Raw genomic sequence first — 23,758 nt, 5'->3', positions numbered from 1 at the left:
TCAGTCACTGCATGAGTTTTTAGATATCTTCAAACAGCATTAGACATTTCACAAAGTGATTTCCCTAGTGGAAACAACTTGAAGTAGCCACATAATTGCTAGTACAATTGCAAATCAACAGCAGGAAGCTAGAAATGCTGACAAATTCAACTAAAATGAACTCAAGCATGGTAGAGGAAGGTATTATGATTATCCTAAGAACTTATGCAATAAATAAAAATGAAAACAACCATTATTCAAATGATAATTTTCCCATAAAAATTGTACTGTCAGATGGGCATCAGTTATACGTAACAGCTCACTTTACAGTAAATGATACTCGTACAGTATCAACTAGAACATGAATTTTAGCAGAAATAGCAGAATATAACAGTTTGCAGCCACTATAAATATTTAGGGAAAGCAAGTTTCCAGAGGAAAGAAAAAACAATTGCTGACGCTCAACACTTCAAGGAAATGAACTTGAGTTGCTATTTTCACTGTGAAGAACACCATGGAAGGTCAATGCTCCTGTGCACAAACCGTTTCAGCGTTCCCCAGCTTGCTTTGTTTTTTTTTTTTTTCTGTTTGCGAAGCAAATGCATTCCTGAATATATTTATTTATTCTGAAATGACCAATATCTACACGCACGAGTGTATATATATCAGCACTTTTGATTTTCCCTCTCCAATTTTATAGCTTCATAGGACATCATAATTTCTTTAAATTTTGCTTCGGCTGCCACTGCAACAAGAGGAATGATATGCTTTCCATCATCAAATATATTGTAACCAACAAATTCCAGACACGATATAGATTTATTGTGCTTTACAAAGAAGATGAGAAACAGGTTCTACCTCTATTCTCTTGGTTTTGATCAGGATGGTGCTCCATTGCTTTTGTGCGGAAAGCAGACTGCAATGCATAGATGAACATCAAGTCAGCAGACAATATGGAAAGAAAACAAGAAATTTATAAAGCTGATGCCTGTGAGCCTAAACATTCAGGTGAAGTCAGACAATAATAACACAGGATTGTTCCTCATCCAATCTACTGCATCAATTTTAATTTATTTGTTTAAGATACTTTGGAAGACATAACCTAGTCTAGTTGATGAGCTCAAATTAGAAGGAAAAAAACTATCTAAACAAGAACAACAGATGTAAACAATTAATAAAATATTGCTTTTAGTGAACTATATTAATATGGCAACAGTTCAAAATTCCTTGTCAATTTTCTAGTTAAACAGCTTCTCCATTTTTGTATGGCCACAATTACTACTTTCCAATTTTCAAAAATATATACAAAATCTCTAACAATTTCCTAAACATTTATATATTATCTTAGCTAAAATTGAAACAACATTTAGATAAGAAGAGATCGGATGATGGAAAGTGTACCTTTACCTCAGCATCGGTATACGGTTCTGCTCTTGTCCTATGGGAAGAAGCATAAAACTGATTAGCTTTGGAGAACATAAATCCTAGAACATACATTATCGTATTATGTTTTTACTCGAGTCCCTCCAATCTAAATAGAGACAAATTATGAGAATACAATGTTAATGCAAATATCAAAAGAATCAAGGGTATACTATTTCCTGCTATATGAGGTTGGTTACATATATCTTATTGCTCCATGAACTCTGTGCAAGCCTAAATTGCTAGTAATATTTTGATCAATTAAACAATGTTCATAGCATTTCGCCTGCCCCTTACATTTCACGAAATTGATTCAACTCATCTAGTCATAGAATAATTAATCACCTTTGTTCAAATCTATACCATCTTAACCTATTGTCCCTAGTTTTATCTTTTTATTAAAGCTACACCAATTTGTCCAACGCCTGCATATGTATCATAGCATTCTCAAAAACCAAATACCTTGTGAAGTAATTGATTCCACAAAGTATATGATAAAGGGAAAAATCTTATTACAAGGCAATCAAAGGCCACACAATGATTCATGTCAAGGAACAACAAATCTCAATCTATTTATCAGTTATTCGATGGAACATAACCAAATTATCTACCTGCATCCTACGATGCAGGATTCTTTTTTTTTTTATTTTCTTTTTGTTCTTGTTGTTTCCCATGGATCCATTAACGGACAAATGTAATCTAACAATTTAAGTTCTTTCTAATTAATCAGCAAAGGTTTTCTGTTATATAATTTACTGATTGTGTATCCGCTCCCTGTACAATATTCAAGCCAAAAAAAACTATACTCTAACTAAGATAAATGCAAGCCAAGAAATATGCAAGTTGTCCACAACATAGAAAATAAGTTTAGCAGTACAAGTGAAAAGTCGTGTTTATTTGCTAGGAAATAAAGAAAGAGTGGTTCAGTTACTACCTGTCAAGCCCTAAGACTGTGTAATGATGGGACATTGTGTAATGTCCCCTGTAATTTGGGGTGGATTTGTAACTACTTTTATGGTCACTGTGAGATGTACTTGTCTCGTAGTACCAATCTTCACGTGGTATATACTGGTACTTGCCAGGGTCATTGTCGGTCCAACTCCTGTAGGTCTTTTGCTTATTTCGCCCCCTGTTAAATACACTTTGCATTTGTCTTATACGCTCCTACATAAAAGAAAAATGAAGTCATAATCATCAGTTATTTTCAAAACAATAGGAGTAGCATGGATAATAATTTTAATTATCTCAAGACACGTTATGAAACTTCTGTTGGCAAAGAATACAAATATGAATGTTCAATAAAGTGTTTTATATACTTCAGCCTAGTACCATCTGCATCTGTCCTCGAGGCAAGCAATTGCATCAAATTCAAAATTATGTAATAATTACACGAGTAAAAAAACTGACTAGGCCATCTGCACAGCAACAACAACAACAACAACAACCAAGCCTTTTCCCACTAAGTGGGGTCGGCTGTATGAATCCTTTTACGCCATTGAGCTCTATCTCCTATTATATCATCATCTATATTTAAATAAATTTTATCTTATTTTATTGTTGCTAACCAAGTCTTTTTTGGTCTTCCTCTTCCTCGTTTGATATGCATGTATATCATAGTTTCACATCGCCTAACTAGAGCATTTATTGGTCGTCTAAGTATATGTCCGTACCATCTTAAACGTGTCTCTCGGAGTTTTTCCTCAATAGATGTAACTCCGACTTTCTCTCTAATGCTCTCATTTCTTATTTTGTCCATCCTCGTATGCCCACACATCCACCTTAACATCCTCATCTCTACAACTCTCATCTTCTGCTTATGTGCTTGAGTCATACCCCAACATTCAGCTCCATATAACATATCAGGTCTAACTGCGATTTTATAGAACTTACCTTTAAGTTTAAGAGGTACTTTACGGTCACATAAAACACTCAACGCTCCCCTCCATTTCAACCATCTTGCCTGTATTCTATAAGACATCTCTCTCAATCCCTCCGTCGTTTTGTAAAAATGATCTTAAATATTTAAATCTCTCGGTTTCGAGCAACTCGTCCTCTCCTATCTTAACAATTGTCTCATTATTTCTAATATTGCTAAACTTAAATTCCATATATTCTGTCTTTAATCTACTAAGTTTAAAACATTTTCCTTCTATTATTTCCTGCCAAGATTCTAGTTTAGCATTTACTCCTTCACGTGTTTCATCTACCAAAATAATATCATCTGCAAACAACATGCACCACAGTACTGTGTCTTGAATGTGCGCAGTGAGTTCGTCCATAATTAGTGTAAAAAGATAGGGACTTAGAGCTGATCCTTGATGTAACCCTATCTTTATTGGAAATATTTCAGTTACTCCACATGAAGTCTTTACTCTGGTCGTTACATCCTCATATATATCCTTAATTAGTTCAATATATGTTACGCTAACACCTCTCTTTTCTAAAATTCTCCATATAATTTCTCTTGGAACTCTATCGTAAGCTTTTTCTAAGTCAATGAATACCATGTGTAGATCTTGTTTTTGCTCTCGATATTTTTCAATTAATTGTCTAAGAAGATGTATAGCTTCTATTGTCGACCTTCCAGGCATGAACCCAAATTGATTTTCTGTCACTATGGTCTCCTTCCTTAATCTTTTTTCTATTACTTTTTCCCAAAGTTTCATAGTATGACTCATTAGTTTAATGCCCCTATAGTTTGCACAATTTTGTACGTCTCCCTTATTCTTATATAAGGGAACTAGAGTACTTATCATCCATTGATCAGGTATTTTTTTCGTTTTCAATATCATGTTAAATAATTTTGTAAGCCATCTGCACAGCAACTTATACAAATTCCTAGCATCTCTAATCAACACACTCCATTAATTCAATCCTTCTGACATTGGTTGCTTCTTGGCCTAACTGATTCAAATCCCAATATGATTAGGTTAACTAGGCCAACATGCATAGAATAAATAAAGTTGGGACAAGAAGGCAGGAATTATGTGGATTTCAGCATGGTTTTTTAAAAGTGGACTAGGTGGTCAGATATAGGGATGCAAACGAATCAAGCCGGAACACGAGCTTTTTGAGCTGACTCGAAAAATATTCAATTCATATTCAAAATTATCGAATTCGAGCCGAACTCAAACATGTTCGAATATTTTTTCGAGCTGAATTCGAACCTATACTATCTGGTTCAATTGTTCACGAGTTGCTCGCGAGGCAAACTCAAATCGAACAAAATTTTAACTTAAATATATTCAAATTACGGTTTGAATAATTTGAATCGAAATCGAATCTAAGTCATTTCGAATTATAATTCGAATATATCCAAATCAAGGTTCGAACAATTCGAATCGAACTCGAGCTCGAATTTTATTTCGAATTGAGTTCGAGCCAAAATTATTTATATTTTCAAGCTTCGAATATCATATATATTTTTCGAGCTCAAACTCGAATATCAATATTTTCATATTATTCGGCTGCACGCCTAGTCACATATGCCATTTACACCTTTGGGCAAGGGACCACATCATATATAGCATATGTGGTGCTTCAATAGGCAGGATCAGGTGCACTACATTGTTGCATATGCCGTCTACACGTGGCCATATATGGAGGACCCACATAAGCATCTGCATCCTACGTATGTGCCATGTAGTGGGCTGATACATGCCACCTACATGCTCTTTTTAATATTTTGGTTTTTGGCATGGATTTGACCACAATAGAACAGTTAAAATCAATTGCTAGGTGGTATATAACAAAGATATGTTTAACCATCGAGCCATGTGAGTCCCACCGACTTGGGATGAACTATATGGATCTTATCCTTCCATTGACCTCACCAGTTTTACTCAAGATATAACCACAACTTTTCTGAAAAAGAAAAAAAGTGTACTGATTTAGTGAAACAAAGAGACAATCATTATCTCACCACAGTCATTGGAGGAAAAAAAATTTGTAGAAAAACTGATGGATGTAAGAATGAATAGTGAATAGAATAACTTACAACTCTCTCCCTCTCATCATCGTATTCCTCTTGCATTCTACGGTAATATCTTTTCCAAGCTTCTTGCTTGGAACCTTCATGACTTGAACTACTTGTTGAATTGCTCCAGGTTGAAGTGGACCGTAATCTGCTCAACTGACGAAAGAGAGAATAAAGTCATTAGTAAACTGCAAAACAGAAGCAATAGTTCCTTGCACATTAATTGTTAATTTCTTGTCCCCAACTCTTTCTTATTTTGATATAAAGACGTGTACACACGACTTTTTATAACATAGTGAGAGGATGACATATATTCAATCACAATTTGTCATAAGTTTTGCCAAGCTACATTAGAGAAGTGAGTTTGTACTTTTGAAACTGGCCAACATGTTCTTTAATAAAGCCTTAACCTTATTTCACATGAAATATAATTATGGTTAATCATCAGAAAGATAGATGATTAGACACAGTTTCTTTTACAAAAGTTTTCTGATGGAGATCTAGTCAGACAAGAATTGAAAATCAATTGTCACTATCTGACTGAAGGTAGCAGATTTCTAGTCTTCATTGGCTGATTGGATTTATGAATTTATATTTTTTTTCTTGTTACTAGGAATCATGCTTAACTAATCAATGTTGATGTTTTGTTTTCTTTTGGTTACGAAGGTTGTGTTTCCTCACTTTTAATTTATGAAGTTTGTTCTTGACTACTGTAAATAAATCCTTTTTATCACAGTAAACAACATATCTTCCATATAAAAAAAATAGTCATAATGATTTATTATAATAAGTTCCAAAAAATGAAAGATGTATCAAAAACATCCGTTCAAACCTAGCACTAGAACTTACAACAAGAAACACTTGCATTCAACTTGATCCATAGGAATATTAAAATTTATAAGCTTCTCAGATAGTGGATATGTTCAGCTTTTTAACCCTGTCTTGCTATATGCAATTCCATTGATTATGGTATCAGTGATTTGTAACTGAACTTTTTTATCTTCCACTTTCTCAGTAGTTGATTGATAAACCAGCATACTTGACATGGTGCATTAGCATTTGTTACAAGTAGCATTTATTTCAACAGTCTCCATGCAAAACTAAGAATGCCTTATATACTAGTTACAATGCTAAAAGTAACAATCCAGAGACTAACTCTACCTGAGTGTATACCCATTCAGCAGTTTTGCGCAACTCACCAGCCTGCCAGAGACCACATATATTCCAGTTAAGTTGCTACGTGAACAAGATAACACTACTTATCAAGGAGTATATGGACACAATATCACCTAAGAATTACAAGCAATGAACTCTATATACATTAACCATTGCCAGGCTGAAATGTTGAAACCCAAAGTTAACCCAGAATAACTCCAAAAATAATAGGAAATTTTTTCAAGAGTCTAGATCTTCAATATAACCACTTCTAGTACAAAGAGAGGAAGAAAGATTCTAGATCAGTGAGAACAGGAGTGTAAGACATTAATGTTTACAACTAGCACTATACTGGAACTGGAAAGCAAGGCATGATCACGGCGTGCATATAAACAAACGTCAAAGGCAACCATAAAAACCTGACAGATTAAACATTGTCGCCATCGCTGATACAGGGCAGCAAGCAACTAATCAAAATTCTCTCTCTAATAGAAATAAATAAAGAACAGGCTTCAAACAAGAGCAAGGACCACTTCTTCAGTCTCGAAGCAAAGAACACTGTTAAAATTGTGAATCAGGTGCCTCTTGTTACTCCAAAGAAATTGAAACTTACCAGATCGATTCATCTCATTAAAGTACATTGGAATCAGCAAAGCATTTTCAAAGTTCATGAATTACTCTGAAACTGATGACACCGTTATAGTGCTAGAGCAAATTCCAACTTCACTTCACATCTCCAACTTGAAAGTCAGCGTAAAAAATAGAAGAAGAAAAAAAATCAAAGGAAGGTTGATCGTGTAGTTCAACATATGAAAAGAGTGGACCAGGTGGTCACATATGCCATTTACACCTTTGGCCAAGGGACCACATCATATATAGCGTATGTGGTGCTTCAATAGGCAGGATCAGGTGCACCATGCTGTTGCATATGCCATCAAAACACGGCCATATATGGAGGCCCCACATAAGCACCTGCATCCTATGTATGTGCCATGTAGTGGGTTCATACATGCCACCTACATGCTCTTTTTAATATTTTGATTTTTGTCATGGATTTGACTACAATAGATCAGTTAAAATCAATTGCTAGGTGGTATATAACCAAGATATGTTTAATCATCAAGCCATGTGAGTCCCACCTGCTTGGGATCAACTATATGGTTCTTATCCCTCCATTGACCTCACCAGTTTTACTCAAGATATAATGATCAACTACTTATCCCTCCATTGACCTCACCACTTTTACTCAAGATATAACCCCATCTTTCTGAAAAAAAAATGTGTGCAGTGATTTAGTGAAACAAAGAGACAACCATTATCTCACCACAGTCATTGGAGGAAAAAAAAATTGTAGAAAAACTGATGGATGTAACGATGAATAGTGAATAGAATAACTTACAACTCTCTCCCTCTCAGCCTCATATTCCTCTTGCATTCTAATACGGTAGTATCTTTTCCAAGCTTCTTGTCTGGAACCTTCATGACTTGAACTACTTGTTGAATTGCTCCAGGTTGAAGTGGACCGTAATCTGCTCAACTGACGAAAGAGAGAATAAAGTCATTAGTAAACTGCAAAACAGAAGCAATAGTTCCTTGCACATTAATTGTTAATTTCTTGTCCCCAACTCTTTCTTATTTTGATATAAAGACGTGTACACACGACTTTTTATAACATAGTGAGAGGATGACATATATTCAATCACAATTTGTCATAAGTTTTGCCAAGCTACATTAGAGAAGTGAGTTTGTACTTTTGAAACTGACCAACATGTTCTTTAATAAAGCCTTAACCTTATTTCACATGAAATATAATTATGGTTAATCATCAGAAAGATAGATGATTAGACACAGTTTCTTTTACAAAAGTTTTCTGATGGAGATCTAGTCAGACAAGAATTGAAAATCAATTGTCACTATCTGACTGAAGGTAGCAGATTTCTAGTCTTCATTGGCTGATTGGATTTATGAATTTATATTTTTTTCTTGTTGCTAGGAATCATGCTTCACTGATCAATGCTGATGTTTTGTTTTCTTTTGGCTACGAAGGTTGTGTTTCCTCACTTTTAATTTATGAAGTTTGTTCTTGACTACTGTAAATAAATCCTTTTTATCACAGTAACCAACTTATCTTCCATAATAAAAAAATAGTCATAATGATTTATTATTATAAGGTACAAAAAATGAAAGATGTATCAAAAACATTCATTCAAACCTAGCACTAGAACTTACAATAAGAAACACCTGCATTCAACTTGATCCAAAGGAATATTAAAATTTATAAGCTTCTCAGATAGTGGATATGTTCAACTTTTTAACCCTGTCTTGCTATATGCAATTCCATTGATTATGGTATCAGTGATTTGTAACTGAACTTTTTTATCTTCCACTTTCTCAGTAGTTGATTGATAAACCAGCATACTTGACATGGTGCATTAGCATTTGTTACAAGTACAATTTATTTCAACAGACTCCATGCCAAACTAAGAATGCCTTATATACTAGTTGCAATGCTAAAAGTAACAGTGCAGAGACTAACTCTACCTGAGTGTATACCCATTCAGTAGTTTTGCGCAACTGACCAGCCTGCCAAAGACCACATATATTCCAGTTAAGTTGCTACGTGAGCAAAATAACACTACTTATCAAGGAGTATATGGACACAATATCACCTAAGAATTACAAGCAATGAACTCTGGATACATTAACCATTGCCATGCTGAGATGTTGAAACCCAAAGTTAACCTAGTATAACTCCAAAAATAATAGGAAATTTTTTCAAGAGTCTAGATCTTCAATATAACCAATTTTATACAAGGAGAGGGAGAAAGATTCTCAATCAGTGAGAACAGGAGTGTAAGACATTAATGTTTACAACTAGCACTATACTGGAACTGGAAAGCAAGGCATGATCACGGCGTGCATATAAACAAATGTCAAAGGCAACCATAAAAACCTGACAGATTAAACATTGTCGCCATCGCTGATACAGGGCAGCAAGCAACTAATCAAAATTCTCTCTCTAATAGAAATAAATAAAGAACAGATTTCAAACAAGAGCAAGGACCACTTCTTCGGTCTCGAAGCAAAGAACACTGTTAAAATTGTGAATCAGGTGCCTCTTTCACTCCAAAGAAATTGAAAACTTACCAGATCGATTCATCTCATTAAAGTACATTGGCGTCAGCAAAGCATTTTCAAAGTTCATGAATTACTCTGAAACTGATGACACCGGTATAGTACTAGAGCAAATTCCAAATTCACTTCACATCTCCAACTTGAAAATCAGCATAAAAAATATAAGGAAAAAAAATAAAAATAAGGTTGATCGTCTAGTTCAACATATGAAAAAAGATCTTTGTTTAGACTCCATTCAAACTAAAAGACTGCTAAGCTCGCTGAACAAACAAAAGGCAGAGGTAAAATCGATAATGACACATTGCGTTATCCATGGAAGATGAAAAAAACGCAATCTTTCTAGCAAAACGATCATGTTCTTTTTATATCGAATTCATTATCTCCTCTCCGCTACAATACAAAATCAAGTTAACCAAAGAAAAGAAAATTATAAACAAACTCCAAGAATAAGGAACAGGAAGTTCAGTAGGACGCGAGGGGAGATCATACCAGGAGGCCAGTGGCGGTGACGCCGACCAATCCGAAGAGAGCGACGTGCCAAGCCCTCGTCGCGCGCTCCCTCTCCTTCCACGGCTCGTCGTTGCCCTTCTCATCCCTAGAACTCATCTCGCCTCTAATCGCTTATCCAGAACCCGAACCGAGACCAGAAAACCCAGATCGAGCGCATGCTTCGATCGAAGAAGAAGAAGAAGAGAAAAAACAAAAAGTAAACAATTACTGAAATACAATTGATTCAATCGATCGAACAGCTGAACGAAAGGGGAAGAAGAAATAAAGCGGCACGAGGGTTCCTCTCGGCATATATGGACTGCCTTAAAATATCGGCGACGACCGAGGGCCTTTACGCAAATACAATAAAAAAAAATACAGGAAACGGATCGGGTCGGAGAATCGAGATCCGCATTTGATTCTATTTTCTTTAAAAATGATGACACATATCTGGTTCGGGTTGAACCCGAACGGATCCATTAGTTCGTTAGGTGGAATTTAATTGTATATTTGTATTAGATTTGATCCTGCCCTGAAGTTGAGTGGACGGCTGTCGGGAGATAACGCTGATATGGATCTTCGTGCGTGGTGGAAACGCCTCGCTCTTGCAATTATAAGTCGTTAGTACCAAGCCGGGAGGGGGTTCCCGGTGACGGCCCTCCGACGATCAAGTCACACAACCGCAGGAAGAAGAAATGAAGGAAAAATGAAGAAGTGAATGGTGTGGTTCAAAGACGTATATGCGCGTACCTCCGCGGGTAGCCACTCCTCTTCTTATATAGAACTTCGACGGGTTGACTACACACTTCCCGGGCGGATACGACTTCCTAAGCTTTCCTCAATAGCTAATATCGGGAAAGAGTCCCTGACACCTTACTATAACAGGGCGGACACCTTTCTGCTAAGGCGGCGTAATCTTCTTCTGTACGATTTCCTGTTCCTTCGCGCTGTCAATCGGCGGCATTGACTCCTAAAAGGATGTTAAGACATATTTCCCTTCTTAAATGTCATCCGCTAATCTGTTGACACTTCCTTTGGTCTATCCTGCAGGCTGGCCACTCTTTAGCCCCCTACAGGCATACCTATTCCGATCGGCTCGAGCATTTCTTTCATCGGTCCGTCTTAGACTCAGCCCACCTTTCTTGAACTCTTTAGGCTGATCGGGTGGTGGGCTCGGCCTCACTGCCACAAACTCCTCCTGCCGCTCGGCCTATGGGGACTTCGGCTCAGCTAGTCTCTTAGCTTACCATCTTTTAACTTTGACGACCATCCGAACGTTGACTCTTCTCGACAATGGGTCCTCCTAGATCACCACCGGATCAAGATTAAATTTAAAACGTGATTGAAAATTCATCCCATTAAATAAATTTGACTAATTCATTTCGCGTATATCAGATTTCTCCTCACTTTATTTTGATTTAGGTATTGTTATCTATAAATCTAGGACCGGATCTTTTGATCCCTTTATCCGCTCCTGAATCGGGATCAGGAAATTCACCTGTTAACAAGTGGAGAGTCATTACCTCTCACCAATCTAAAGGCTGGACTATGATCCGCCCCCATAAATCTAAGTTCCATTTTTAGAATCATTTTATTTGAAAAATTAAATTGTTTTGAGGAAAAAGCATTTATTCGGCTTGCACATATTATTTTTTAAAAAGCACCTTAAGTGAGTATTAATGGACCTCGAGCCCTATCGAGCAGCCCAAAGTGCTATGCGAGGGCCTCATATTTAAAAGTTTTTTTTTTTAAATATAACGCCACATTATGATTTTTTTTATGCTAAATGCCTTTAACCCTGCTTTTTCTATCAAGTAGTTTTTTATCCCTTATATTTAAAAAATAATATTTAACTTTCTTTAACTAGAAGTCAATGTGAGAAAACTTATATAAGATAATTGTGCATTGTGGTCATTATATTTTTTAATAAAAATTATCTTTAAAATTTATACATACATTAATATAAACAATAGAAAAATGATAATTTTAAATGAAAAATTCATTCCACCATCCTCATCAAATAAAAAAAGAGCTAAAATTCTAAACTAATAAACTAAAATCAAATGAAGATAAAATAAAATTCATCATTAAAAATTTCTGTCTCATCATCATCAAATATGACATATAATGAAGTAGGAATGAAGTATTGGTATGATAAAATTATACCAATACGCGCATCAAAGACATTACAAAGTCTAAGAAGAAAGTTTATAAGCTATTGTGACTATAAGATTAGTGCTCAATCATCAAAATATACTATATAATAATGAACTTTGTTCCATTTTCATTTGATTTTGATTCATCAATTTAGAATTCTGATTCTTTTATAGTTTGGTGAGGGTGGTCTATGAGTTTTTGGTTGCTTATCTCTTTCAGAATTGCTATTTTTCTATTATTTAGATTGGTGTGTTTATGAATTTTATAAAAAAAATTTATCGAAGGATATAATAATCAATTCAATATATTTTTTTCCTCTTAAAATTATTATCGAAATATGATAAAAAAAAAACATGAATAAAATTATCTTTTAAAAGTTTTCTCACACCTTACTTATGATCAAAGGAAATTAAATGTTATTTTTTAAATATAAGAGGTAAAATGTTACTTGATAGGAAATAAGAGGAGTAAAAGTATTTAGCCTTTTTTTTTTAATAAAAAACATCCCATCCTACATACAAGTACCTAATTATCTTCCACTACACAAAAGCAACTTACTCATATTATTATATCTTTCTCATTTGTTATTGTTTAAATCGGGGCATATGTAATTACTACTAAAATTGTTCGGAGTCTTCAATAAGAATGTAAACATTTTGTAACTGTTACGTGTTTTATCCAGTAATTAATTGTAGATCTTTGAACGAATTTTGATTTAATATATTATATGTCACGTGGTTCAATCGAATTAAAAATTATGATCTTTCAAAATTTAAAATTTAATATTCATGTTATAATAACTATAAAATTATAACGGTTACAATTGAATTGTCACATAATTATAGTAGTTATGAAATTATAATTACTAAAATATAAATATTAAATATTAAATTTTAAATTTTAAAAAATCATAATTTTTAACATAAAATATATTAAATCGAAATCCATTTAACGATGTATAACTACTACTAGTTAAAAAAACAATTTGTAATAGTCTGAATTTAGAATAAAAAATATTATTTAAATTTTTTCGTTCAAATAATTTTAGTCTTGTTTTTTTATATATTATATAGTAGGTACGGAACTGTAATTATGTAGTTATTATAATGCATCAATTTAGATAAAAAAAATATAAGAGAAAAAATAATGTGAATAATTATACACAGTTTGGCGTTAGTTAAAAGGGCGCCAGTGAGTTTTGTGCATAATCGTTTCATTAAAATTTAATTAAGTTATTAAATAATTCGAGATCATTATCTTATCCACTTGGCCGCCAAAGACGGATCCCACTGAGATCTTGTCGGGATCGGGCGACCTATCGTATTTGGCGGGCCCAGCCTTACCCATCTGATCACACGCGTCGGTTTCGTTTCTGACGGTTGCAATTCATCCGTCGCTTGCGAAGGAACCACTGGACAAAAAAGCCTTTGCGATTCGTGCTTGGACGCTTGGCATGAGAAACGGACTAGAGACGAATCTCAAAGCATGAGTCAGATTAATCGCGAGGAGGAAAATATCTATTCGCTGCTATATGCGTCCCGGTATTGTGATTAGGGATGACGATGGATAGAATTCGGATCAGATTTTAAATTCACCATCCTTATATCATCGGGTATAGGATTTTCGATGGATATATTCATTTCTATTAAAGGATCGGATATCTTCTATAATTTTAATTTTTCTTCTTTCTATCCAACTATTATCATTCAACAAAAATATATTAAAATTAACATCCTATTAACAAATATATATATATATATAATTAAAAAAAAATTAAACATCTATATAATCTCTTCTTAATATCAACAAAAATAACAAGTTGAATTTGGAAAAATAAAATTTTCTTTACTATATGTATATATATTATTTAATCGTATATTCGGGTATTGATAGTCCCTCCATACCCTCCTCCATTCGGATCGGATATCGGATCCTCGATCGGGTTTGAGTGAAATTGTCATCCCTAATTGTGATACTGCGATACGAAATCCAAATTATCATTTAGGCACTGATCTCTAATTATAATATATTTAGGGACATAATTAGATGTCGGACTTTTGAGCTGATCGTATTCTAAGAGAGCAGATCTCCTGAACTATTTTTTTGATTCAGAGGATGTGTCACTGTATTTATGATCGGATCGGGATCATGATTCGACCGCAATTGGTTGTGATCCTTTCTCGGATTCAGCGTCCCCATCAGATTATAATTTGGTTCGGAGTGGACGGTCGGAGGCCGCTCAAAGACCTCCGGTGGTCGATAAGTGGCCATGTTACTGGGCGCTGAATGAGGGTGTCCTCCAGGCGGCCTCCGGCCGCTCGCTCTGAACCAAACTACAATCTAACGGGGACAGTGAACCCAGAAAGAGATCGCAACCAATTACGACCGGATCATGATCATGATCCGACCGTAAATACGAGTGATACATCCCTTGTATCACAAAAGGTGATCCAAGATATCTTGTCTCGTATTCTGATGGATGATGAAAAATTTTCTGATTTATCCTGATGACAAGTGAAAACTTCCTAATTTATCCCGACTAATTGAAATTATCATTTTATTTTTTTAGAACAGAATAAGCTAAGTCGTGGCTACAGGACAACATAATTAATCATCTCTACTTCTGTTTTCCGGCCTCAACCCCATCGCCGACGCCGTTATGAGCGTTAAAGACACGATGCCACTGCGGAAACGCCAGCGACTAGGATTTGCCGGCCAAATTCCCCTCGGCGACGGAACCCTAACGGATATCGGCTTCGACGACCCCGCCACCGCCGACGTCGTTCTTCGCCTCGAGCTCGACGACTCCCTTGTCGACGACCTCGACCCCGTCTCGCTAGACCTTCACCTCCGCTCCGCCGCACTCCGCCGCTCCCGTTACTTCGACGCCCTCCTCTCCGAGCGATGGAATCACCCTTCCGTCATTGGGAGCGGGATCCGGCATCGCCTCTACCTCAAGGTCCTCGCCTCTGCTGGAGGCGACCGCTCCCGCGGCCCCTTCGGCGTTCACGTCGCTGTCATTCGGCTTCTCCACAGTCTCGATTTCTCCGCTGCGATCGGTTCCGTCTCCGACGCTCTGGAGATGCTCCCCGTGGCGATGGAGCTCCTCTTCGATGATTGCGTCCGAGCTTGCGTACGATTCCTCGAGGCGGTGCCGTGGACGGAGGAGGAAGAGGAGGGGGTGTTAAATTTGGTACCTTTGCTTCAATTAGAGGAATGTGAAGATCTCCTTGCGAGGATTTCCCCAATTGTCTCAGAGGAGGGGGATGGGAATTGCACATCTGAGGAAATGCTCCATAAATTGATAGATTCAGCTATCCGCAGCCATCCAAATGTTGCCACTGTCAACGTGAAGGCCTTCGTTGCAAAGCTACTTAGTGATTACTCTTCCAGGGATTGCGTAAGGAGAGCTCTTGATCAGGCCTTCTTGAAGAGTATGGAGATGGTGAAGGATCATTTGGGGAAGTACGCAAGCCTGGATTTTAGACTTTCATGGGGGAATGACGAAAGGGAGGCAATGCAGAGGTTGAATCTTCACTCATCCATGATGAATGCGAAGCACCTGCACTGGTTGGTTGAGAGGATGATCGAGTTGAGGGTGGCCGATACAGCAGTAACAGGGTGGAGTGAGCAGGCTTCCTTGGCTGCAGATTTGCAGAAGACTTTTAGGGATGACGCCTGGAAGAATATAGCTCCTGGGCTGCCATCACTGATCATAAGGTCCACATTCCGGCTGGCTAACTCTGTTGCTTCTGGAAATACACTGGCTCCTCGACAGGTTTGAAGTTAGAACTAAATGCGTGCAGCTTCTTTCTTGTTGGAAATAATTAAAATAGGGAAATATTAATAATATTTTGCCTAGTTGAACCGCACTATATAGATTAAACATCATATAGAAAGTGAATCAGATGGGATAAAGCCAATATACAGAAGTTCTATGAATAGCCATGCCATATTTTTGAAGTCAATTGAGTTTTATAGAATGAACATTAAATCTAGTAGATCCTATTAATTTTTTCCTACGAAAATTAATGCGTCAACAAAGTGAAGAGCAACTGCAAGGGTTTCTGAAACAATGGTTGAGACAATGGTGGCTCCATACAGGATAGAACAATTGTAGGCGTCAGATATTTTAGGAACCTCGCTACTCAAATGCATAGGATTGGGGATGTCCAAAACTTTGAGGCTCAAGGGAGGCAATAACTGGAACTTCCCCTTTGGGGAAGCCTTTATGCTCCAAGTACATGACAGGGACATGTTTAACACTTTGTTCCTTAACATGGATAGCAAGGGGGAGATAAACCAATTGAGCGAAAGGGCAGGTGGAACACAGTCTTAAGGGATGGATATGTGCAAGTATGTAGGAACTTTCTTTCGAACTGATGTGATGCAAGTAAATTAAACCTCTTTATAATATTTAGAGTTACTAAGAGTAAATTGTTATACAAATTATGGGGTTTAGTCCCACATATGGTATTTAGTTATAAGGTTTTATGTTTGAGTTATATAGTTGTGATGTCATAGTCCTCTCTTTTAATGATTATAACATTGCAATATTTTATTTTCTTTTATATGGTACTAGAAGGACATTCCTTTGTTGCAACCTAACATTTGCTAAACATGTCTTGATCCTCTTTGGGTATGTGTTAAGACTTGAGTATGCTTTCCATTTAGATTTCTCTAGTTGGGAGGTGACACATGTGAGGGTACATGGTCAATTTCATGTGATTAAGTAGATTGTTCCCCTCTATTGCCTATGTGCATATGGGCACAGTGCTCAGGGATGATGATACCGCCAAATGCACAAGAGGAGAGAGATATTTTCATAGATTTAAAGTTGATATATGGTTTTGATTGAGCTAACCATTGACTAAAGCTTCCTAGTACATTTTAAAGTTGATATATATCAATCTGAAATACCTACAAATTGTGATTAGCATTTCACAACATGTCTTCAAGACAGATAAATTTAGTTCTGATAGAAAAAGTTCATTGCATATGTGATACAGTGATGCCCCTTCATTGCTAGGTAACCTGAACAAACCCAAAGAGTGGATAAGTAGAAATTATGACCAAGCAAGTATGGTTTTATTGTTCTGGTTTATGATTAATTTGACTGTTCCAAGAAATATCTATTTTTTTAGTGTCCCATCTTGGACAAAGACTTCTTTAGCTGCAATCAAAGAAGACCCCACTAGACAACACAACCTCCCATGATGACTGCAGAGTGATCAATCCCTTGATTACAGTTGCAAACTATATGTGATGAAACTATACTTAAGTGCCCCTTTATGATTCTGAGAACCGGAAGATTATTAAATAATAAATAGCGCACATTAGGCTACTATGACATTTAGATCAAAGGACCAACAGACTATCTTAGTGAATTCATTCTCTAATCTAGCAAGTATAAATACTAGTGTCCCTACACTAATGTACATAAAATGAAATATCCTCTTAGTGGATATGTTATGCATGTAAGTCTATCAGATTTACAGGTGTCCAGTCTGAATGAGAGCATGACCAAAAATATTTAGGATTTGGGCATAACATTCACAAATTTCATGGTTATCATTCTATGCGCATGACCTTTTTAACAGAGTTATGTTAATCCATGGACTATTTAAACAATCTATAAACAAATAAAAAAAACCATAAATAATATTATTTTAAAAAATATTTAATGCTAGAAAACAAGCTACAATATTATATCAGAATATGATTTATAGGGCATCCAAGTATTTCCCCTATGTAGCATAAAAGAAGATTTTCTTGTACAGATGTTGCTAGCAGTGGATGAGTTTTAAATTTATTTTTTAAGCATTTTTCTTTTTCTTTCTCTTTCAAATGACATTGTGCTAAAAGGGGATTACCAATAACAAAATATGATCAGGACAACAATGAGAAGGTTGGAGTTGTATATGATGTTTCGCTTACAAATGTTGAGATTGGAAAGGTTAATTAGTTGCGGGGAATAGGCATCACCATCAATCGAAATAAAGTCGATGTGAATATAATGGGATGCATGTTGGGCCTAGTAGAGGTCTTCTGTTAACATTGCTTCACAAAGTGTCAACTGCATATGGAACTACTTTGCTTGGAAAGACAGCCTCTCTTTTTTCAATGTGAATGACTCTCATTATGGTATAACTTAGATGATTTCAAATTCTTAATGCTTTCCTGATTTTGATATTTCACGAGTAGAAGGGTGTTCATTCGGTTGATAATTTCCAATAGTTTGATTGATTTAGCACTTGCATATATTTGTGAGCGATGCTGGTGCAAGAAAATTGCAAGCTTCCAAGTTCGAATCAGTGAGATGCATATGCTTTCAGTAGGAGTTTGTAGATTTAAAGCTCTTAATTTTAGTATTTATTTTTCTCAGGTGAGGATGAATCTGGTCAGTTGTTGGCTCCCGGTACTGAATGTATGTCGGGACATTGTTTTCCCGATGCCAACTGGTCAAAAATCAATCATCCAGGACCTTGAAGAAGCATTTCTTAGAATAATATCTACCCTTCCATTATCGGATTCTCAAGATTTGCTGAAGCAGTGCTTACGCTTTTCCACTCGGAACATTGATGACTGCCCACACTTGATCTTAGCATTCAAGACTTGGTTCCGACGAGCAAACAGGGCAGGACGGCTACCAAGGAATAAGGATGATGACATTGCGGGTTGACACAAAATGAAGACAATAAATAATCACGTTATTGGATGTTCGTGGCTTTGAGAATGTGGATGTTGATATTCTGAATCCTTGAAATGCCTTTTTGTTTGAAATTTCTGTATGCCTGTATATGATCCTTCCTCGAGAATCTAAAGAGATGTAAATAAATACTCGTGTGTTGTAACTGTCTTATGCATATAGGAATAAATGAGTAGAAGTTATAACATGAAATGTGGATGAAACTAAATTGATTGCCCCTGTAAGATCCTAATTTAGTTCAACCAATTGTTAGTTCCATTTCATGTTTTGCCTTGAATTTGCTAATCAATTTTCAGTTAGCTTAATTTGCGAACTGTAAGAGTTGGCAGGAATTGATTGATTCAGATGGTGCAAATCAGAGCTGATATCTAACCGAAGTTGGAGTTAGAACATAAAAAATGGGTGAAACCAAATTGATTGCTGCTGTCGGACCTTTCACTTAAATTATAAACTGCAAACTTATTGTTGTACAATAATTTTGGTTCTTCCTAATTGTGTAGTTGCAAAGCTTTGGATAATTTGATTGTGAGGCTGAAGTACTGATAATGTCTTTCTCATGTTTATTATTGGATCTTCCATTGAGGTTAATATTGATGATTTTAGAGGATATTTTGTCAGCTTATGTCTTCATTGAAACATGCAATTGCAATCTAGGGAACTTGAGTTATTTTTGGACATTAAGATGGAAACCATGGAATATTCCTTTGTCACAAATTATGTTCCATATCCACTGTAAATATAGTCGTATTATGAATAATGTTGAACTCTAATTGATAAAAATCTAACTAATTTGTGCTTTCAATGTTGCAAAAGGCGGGTCCCGCCGCCCAGCGGCCCCCTCACCCCTGCCCCACGAGTATGAGAGGGAGTAAATCACGGTGAATACGGGCCCGGCGATGACATGGCGGTCGAAGGTGTTTAGCACGGACAGATATTGATGTTATCGCAATTGCTGCCGCAGACCTTCGATCTCCCGACCCATGTTGCAAGAATACCATGTCATAACCGGTTGATCCCGCCCGTGGGGGCAACTAATTTGTGCTTTCAAGAAACTCTAATGACTGGAGAGAGAGTACAGATTAGTTGGGACATAGATTTCCACCTTACGCGCCTGACTTTGATGTGAATATGAAAACAATGTAACAAATAAAATACAACAAGCTAATTGTTCACTGGGCAACAGCAAACTAACTGTTCTTATTTAGCAAAGTCAGTGAGCTGAAGGCAATCTATCAGCAGCACGACGCCCACCATGAGCACCACCACGAGGACCACCTCTTCCTTGCCGTTGCCCTGAGCCAAAGCGCCTTTGTCCCGGCTGAACACCACCTCGAGGGCGACGACCACCTCTTCTTTGCTGCTGCCTTGAGCCAAAGGGCCTTTGTACCAACTGCATGCTGCCTCCAGGATTAATCTTTTCGATCACAAAATCCATCCTCATCGCATTCATATTTGCAAAGATTGCATCCAAGGCTTGAAGCTGCTGCTTGGCAAACACATGAAATTGATATTAGGAAACAATACTGCCGGCCCAAATATAATGGATACAACAATACAATTATCTGCCCTTAAGTGATCCTAAAAGAAAGGCCAAGAGAAGTCATCAAATCAAACAGAAGGATTAACAGTTTGTGCTTATAAGAAGTTACCTTGATATCGGAGTCAGCATCAGCACTCCTTTGAAGGGGTGTCAATACACTGCATCAGTAAGCTCAATCTTAAAATTAGAGGATAAAACTATTATAAGCAAAACATAATTTGAGTCAGAATATTTTCTTCCTGATAGGTCAAACACCAACACTAAAGGCACTTAGAGCTTACCATTCGTTTAAAAGAAAAGAATGAGTTTAATTAACTAGTCACAGAAATATGGTAATGACAGGAAACTAGAAACAGATTGGACAGCTCTACCACATCCTTAAGAGGCAAATGTAGATGCTTTGAGAAAGATTCCATGTCTATTAAACCAGCAGGATTTGGCTAAACCAGCAATGAGATCAAGGTATATAATCTCTAGCCATGGCGGTCTACAAACTTTTCATTAAAGATCCCTGATACAGGCAGCAAGCAGCCAGCTTTCTTCTCAGCTTCCTCCTCTGAGCTTAAACATTAGCATGTTCCTCATCCACACCCCAAAACAACAGATCCCCCCTTCGTGCCAAAAGAAAACAATTATGGCAGATTAATCTATACCATGAAACTGATTACATCCAAACGGCAAATTATTGTTGTATGATGGAACTGATCTAAAAATCTTAGTTAGGAAGGTGCAATGGAAAGCTTCACTGATTTAGAAGAAAACTCCAGGAACTTGCGTACATAAACATGTGTTTCCGTGTTAACTATATGCCAAACATAATACCTTCAACCCAAATCTAACCAAAAAATGTATATAATTTATTCCATTTGTTTACAATTGTTGGATAGAGATAAGCAAATCTTGTCATAATCGAATAATAAAGAATACTCTTGATGCACAGAAATCCTTTATAAACCATGTTTATCCATCCTAACCCAAAATGTAGATTACTTTGAGATTATCTAAGTGGTCAAAAACCAACATTGGGTGGAACATGGCAATCCTAAAACACCACAAAAATAGGACCAGAGCAGATTTTGTTAAGAAAGGAATGAAGGTGCAGTTCAAAGTGCTTAACAGCTGAAGGGTCCAGAAAACAACAGTGGATGGATAACTACAACAATATTGATAGCACAGATGTATGTGAAGTCTGTTTGTTTTAAATAAGAACCACATTTTGTAATCTGTGCTACACTGCAAAACAATAATGTAAGATAAAAGATAGAAAAGGGCAAAAGGACTAACCATCTGCCATTCGGATTTCTCATCCTGTTCTGGACAGAACTGGCAGCAGCCTTCCTAGCCATCTCTGTGATTACTGGGAATTGATTCCCATGAACATTGGACCTTCTCTTTGCAAGCACACCCTGAACATCCATGGTCAACACAGATTAATAAATGTACAGCATATATATCCTCCAGAAAAACACAGCATACTAGTTATTACCTGTCTAATCGATGATCTGGAATCCATGAATCCTTGTAGCAGGGCATTACCATGGGAAGGATTCCTATTCTGAAAGCCTTGGTTTTTAATCTAAAGACAGGATTTTGTGATCAACTATTTAATAATTTGAAACAGAAAAAAAAAAAAAAAAAAACTTTGCTGGAAAGAATATATTCACTCACAGGAGGCCTCGGAGGTCTTTTCCCTTTAGCAGCATTTTTCTTCGACATTTTAATAATATCATCTACAATAAAGTAAGTATGTGAAGTCGTATTAGGACTAAGTTATTGAGATAGAATAACTTCAGATTCAACGGAAAAAGTTCCTGGCATACCTAAGCTCATGTTCATCTTCTTCTCAGTCATTGAGATCGCCTCTTCTGTTAACGCCTTTGTTTCCATCTGCATCGCAATTGAATCGAAAGAAGCAGAAGAATTTAGGGTTTTACTAGAATCTCGAAGCACGGGGAAATCTTCTAGGTTTTGATCGCTTCCGCGGAGCGATACCGGCTTTTATAGGAAGATATGGTTGCGAGTTAGTTGCTATAAATGGGCTTATTTAAAATCGGGTTACCGTTAACGGAATTAAAATACGTCGTTCCTTTTTTTAATTATTCCTAAAAATTCTGATTATTTTAGGAAAAAATTATTATTTCTTTCCTAATTAAACCGAATAACTAAATATTCATTACGATCTGGAAAAGATTTCTAAATATGAGACCAGACATAGAAAGAAAATTGATTTTTTTTTCCTTAATTAAAAAATTAATTTAGATTACAATAGGATATGTAAAATTCAATAAATAAATAAAAAATTGAAATGTCAATATTTGTTATGAAATTCAAAATTTAGAGTACAATGTATAGCAAAACTGGAGGACAAAACAAGTTTATGAGTGCTAAATGGAGGTTTTTGAATGTTCGGTTAAACTTATTAAAAATAGCTTATAAGCTCGTATATTTTATAAACTGTTTTAAAAACTTATAAGTGATTAGGTCTTATTTTAAAAATAAATTGTTAAAGTATTTGGGTGAATTTATTATATTCAACTTAAAGGTATTGATGTGTTTGGTATTATAAGATCTTTTTATTAAGAAAATTATCAAAAAAAGTATACTACTATTAATAGCGGGTTTTTAGCTTTTTATTAATAGAGAGTTTAGGCGAATTTCTATATTTGGGAAGAGAAAAATTGAAAAGAGGCATCGACGAAGATAATGACACAGCGTTGGAAGAGAAAGCGACGGAGATAGAAAGATATTAGCTTTATAAAAATTTATGGAGGATAAGATAGAAATTTATAAAATTATATAAGGATATTTTAGAAAAGAAAATTATTAAAATAAGATTTTTTTTTTTAAAAAAAGTAGGGTCTCCCATATTTTTTTAAAAACAACTTATAAGTTCCAAAACAATTTATTTTAACAACTTATAAGTTGTTTGAAAAAAAAATTATCAAACAAATTTAAAGAACTTATAAGTTCCAGAACAACTTATAAACTATTTTAGATAGCTTATAAACTCAGCCAAATACCCTCTTACAAACGACTTCTTTAGTAAAGATCAACTGAATCAGAATTGAGCAACTGGGTTGAATGAAACGTATAAGACATTTTGCTTGCACTGCAATGTAAAAGCATGACTACTAAATTCAGTTTGAGAAGCAAAATAAAATTAAATGAAACATAACAAGCACAAATGTAACTAATG

The 23,758-nt window shown here is 35.9% G+C and overlaps 3 protein-coding genes across 8 annotated transcripts; 1 reads left to right on the top strand and 2 right to left on the bottom strand.

Annotated features, from left to right (window-relative positions):
* Positions 1-516: 516 nt before the first annotated feature.
* On the bottom strand, positions 517-10,483 carry LOC121983820. 4 transcript variants are annotated; one of them, XM_042536456.1, is made up of 9 exons: positions 10,157-10,479; positions 9,074-9,115; positions 7,932-8,069; positions 6,539-6,580; positions 5,399-5,533; positions 2,336-2,565; positions 1,387-1,417; positions 838-895; positions 517-724 (listed from the first exon to the last, which is right to left on the bottom strand). In XM_042536456.1, the coding sequence occupies exons 1-9, from the start codon at positions 10,271-10,273 to the stop codon at positions 645-647; spliced, it is 873 nt and encodes a 290-aa protein (XP_042392390.1). In that variant the 5' UTR covers positions 10,274-10,479; the 3' UTR covers positions 517-644. The 4 variants fall into 4 exon arrangements, with proteins under 4 accessions (XP_042392390.1, XP_042392389.1, XP_042392392.1 ...); XM_042536455.1 differs by having other exon boundaries at positions 1,381-1,417; positions 10,157-10,477; XM_042536458.1 differs by lacking the exons at positions 6,539-6,580; positions 7,932-8,069 and having other exon boundaries at positions 1,381-1,417; positions 10,157-10,483.
* Positions 10,484-14,942: 4,459 nt separating this feature from the next.
* Positions 14,943-19,213, top strand: LOC121983818 (BTB/POZ domain-containing protein At1g63850-like). The gene is made up of 2 exons (XM_042536453.1): positions 14,943-16,091; positions 18,699-19,213. Exons 1-2 carry the CDS (start codon positions 14,973-14,975, stop codon positions 18,993-18,995), a joined length of 1,416 nt encoding a protein of 471 aa, XP_042392387.1. The 5' UTR covers positions 14,943-14,972; the 3' UTR covers positions 18,996-19,213.
* A 917-nt stretch (positions 19,214-20,130) lies between these two features.
* Positions 20,131-22,499, bottom strand: LOC121987186. Of its 3 annotated transcripts, none has more exons than XM_042541079.1 (6): positions 22,383-22,499; positions 22,231-22,292; positions 22,049-22,138; positions 21,847-21,968; positions 20,672-20,720; positions 20,131-20,505 (listed from the first exon to the last, which is right to left on the bottom strand). In XM_042541079.1, the coding sequence occupies exons 1-6, from the start codon at positions 22,453-22,455 to the stop codon at positions 20,233-20,235; spliced, it is 669 nt and encodes a 222-aa protein (XP_042397013.1). In that variant the 5' UTR covers positions 22,456-22,499; the 3' UTR covers positions 20,131-20,232. The 3 variants fall into 3 exon arrangements, with proteins under 3 accessions (XP_042397013.1, XP_042397014.1, XP_042397015.1); XM_042541080.1 differs by having other exon boundaries at positions 20,131-20,502; XM_042541081.1 differs by having other exon boundaries at positions 22,049-22,117.
* Positions 22,500-23,758: the final 1,259 nt, after the last annotated feature.

This window comes from Zingiber officinale, chromosome 5B, assembly GCF_018446385.1.
Source record: "Zingiber officinale cultivar Zhangliang chromosome 5B, Zo_v1.1, whole genome shotgun sequence".
NCBI lineage: Eukaryota > Viridiplantae > Streptophyta > Magnoliopsida > Zingiberales > Zingiberaceae > Zingiber > Zingiber officinale.
The sequence above is the reverse complement of the archived record's forward strand: the minus strand, read 5'-3'. Positions and strand labels throughout refer to the sequence as shown.

Coding starts and splice junctions, on each gene's coding strand:
- LOC121983818 (XM_042536453.1), top strand. CDS start 14,973: ATGAGCGTTAAAGACACGATGCCACTGCGGAAACGCCAGCGACTAGGA. Junction 16,092..18,698: donor ATACACTGGCTCCTCGACAG/GTTTGAAGTTAG, acceptor TATTTTTCTCAG/GTGAGGATGAATCTGGTCAG.
- LOC121987186 (XM_042541079.1), bottom strand. CDS start 22,455: ATGCAGATGGAAACAAAGGCGTTAACAGAAGAGGCGATCTCAATGACT. Junction 22,139..22,230: donor AAAGACCTCCGAGGCCTCCT/GTGAGTGAATAT, acceptor TCCTGTCTTTAG/ATTAAAAACCAAGGCTTTCA. Junction 20,506..20,671: donor ATGCTGACTCCGATATCAAG/GTAACTTCTTAT, acceptor TTTGCCAAGCAG/CAGCTTCAAGCCTTGGATGC.
- LOC121983820 (XM_042536455.1), bottom strand. CDS start 10,273: ATGAGTTCTAGGGATGAGAAGGGCAACGACGAGCCGTGGAAGGAGAGG. Junction 896..1,380: donor ATACCGATGCTGAGGTAAAG/GTACACTTTCCA, acceptor TATGCATTGCAG/TCTGCTTTCCGCACAAAAGC. Junction 725..837: donor TCAAAACCAAGAGAATAGAG/GTAGAACCTGTT, acceptor CTCTTGTTGCAG/TGGCAGCCGAAGCAAAATTT.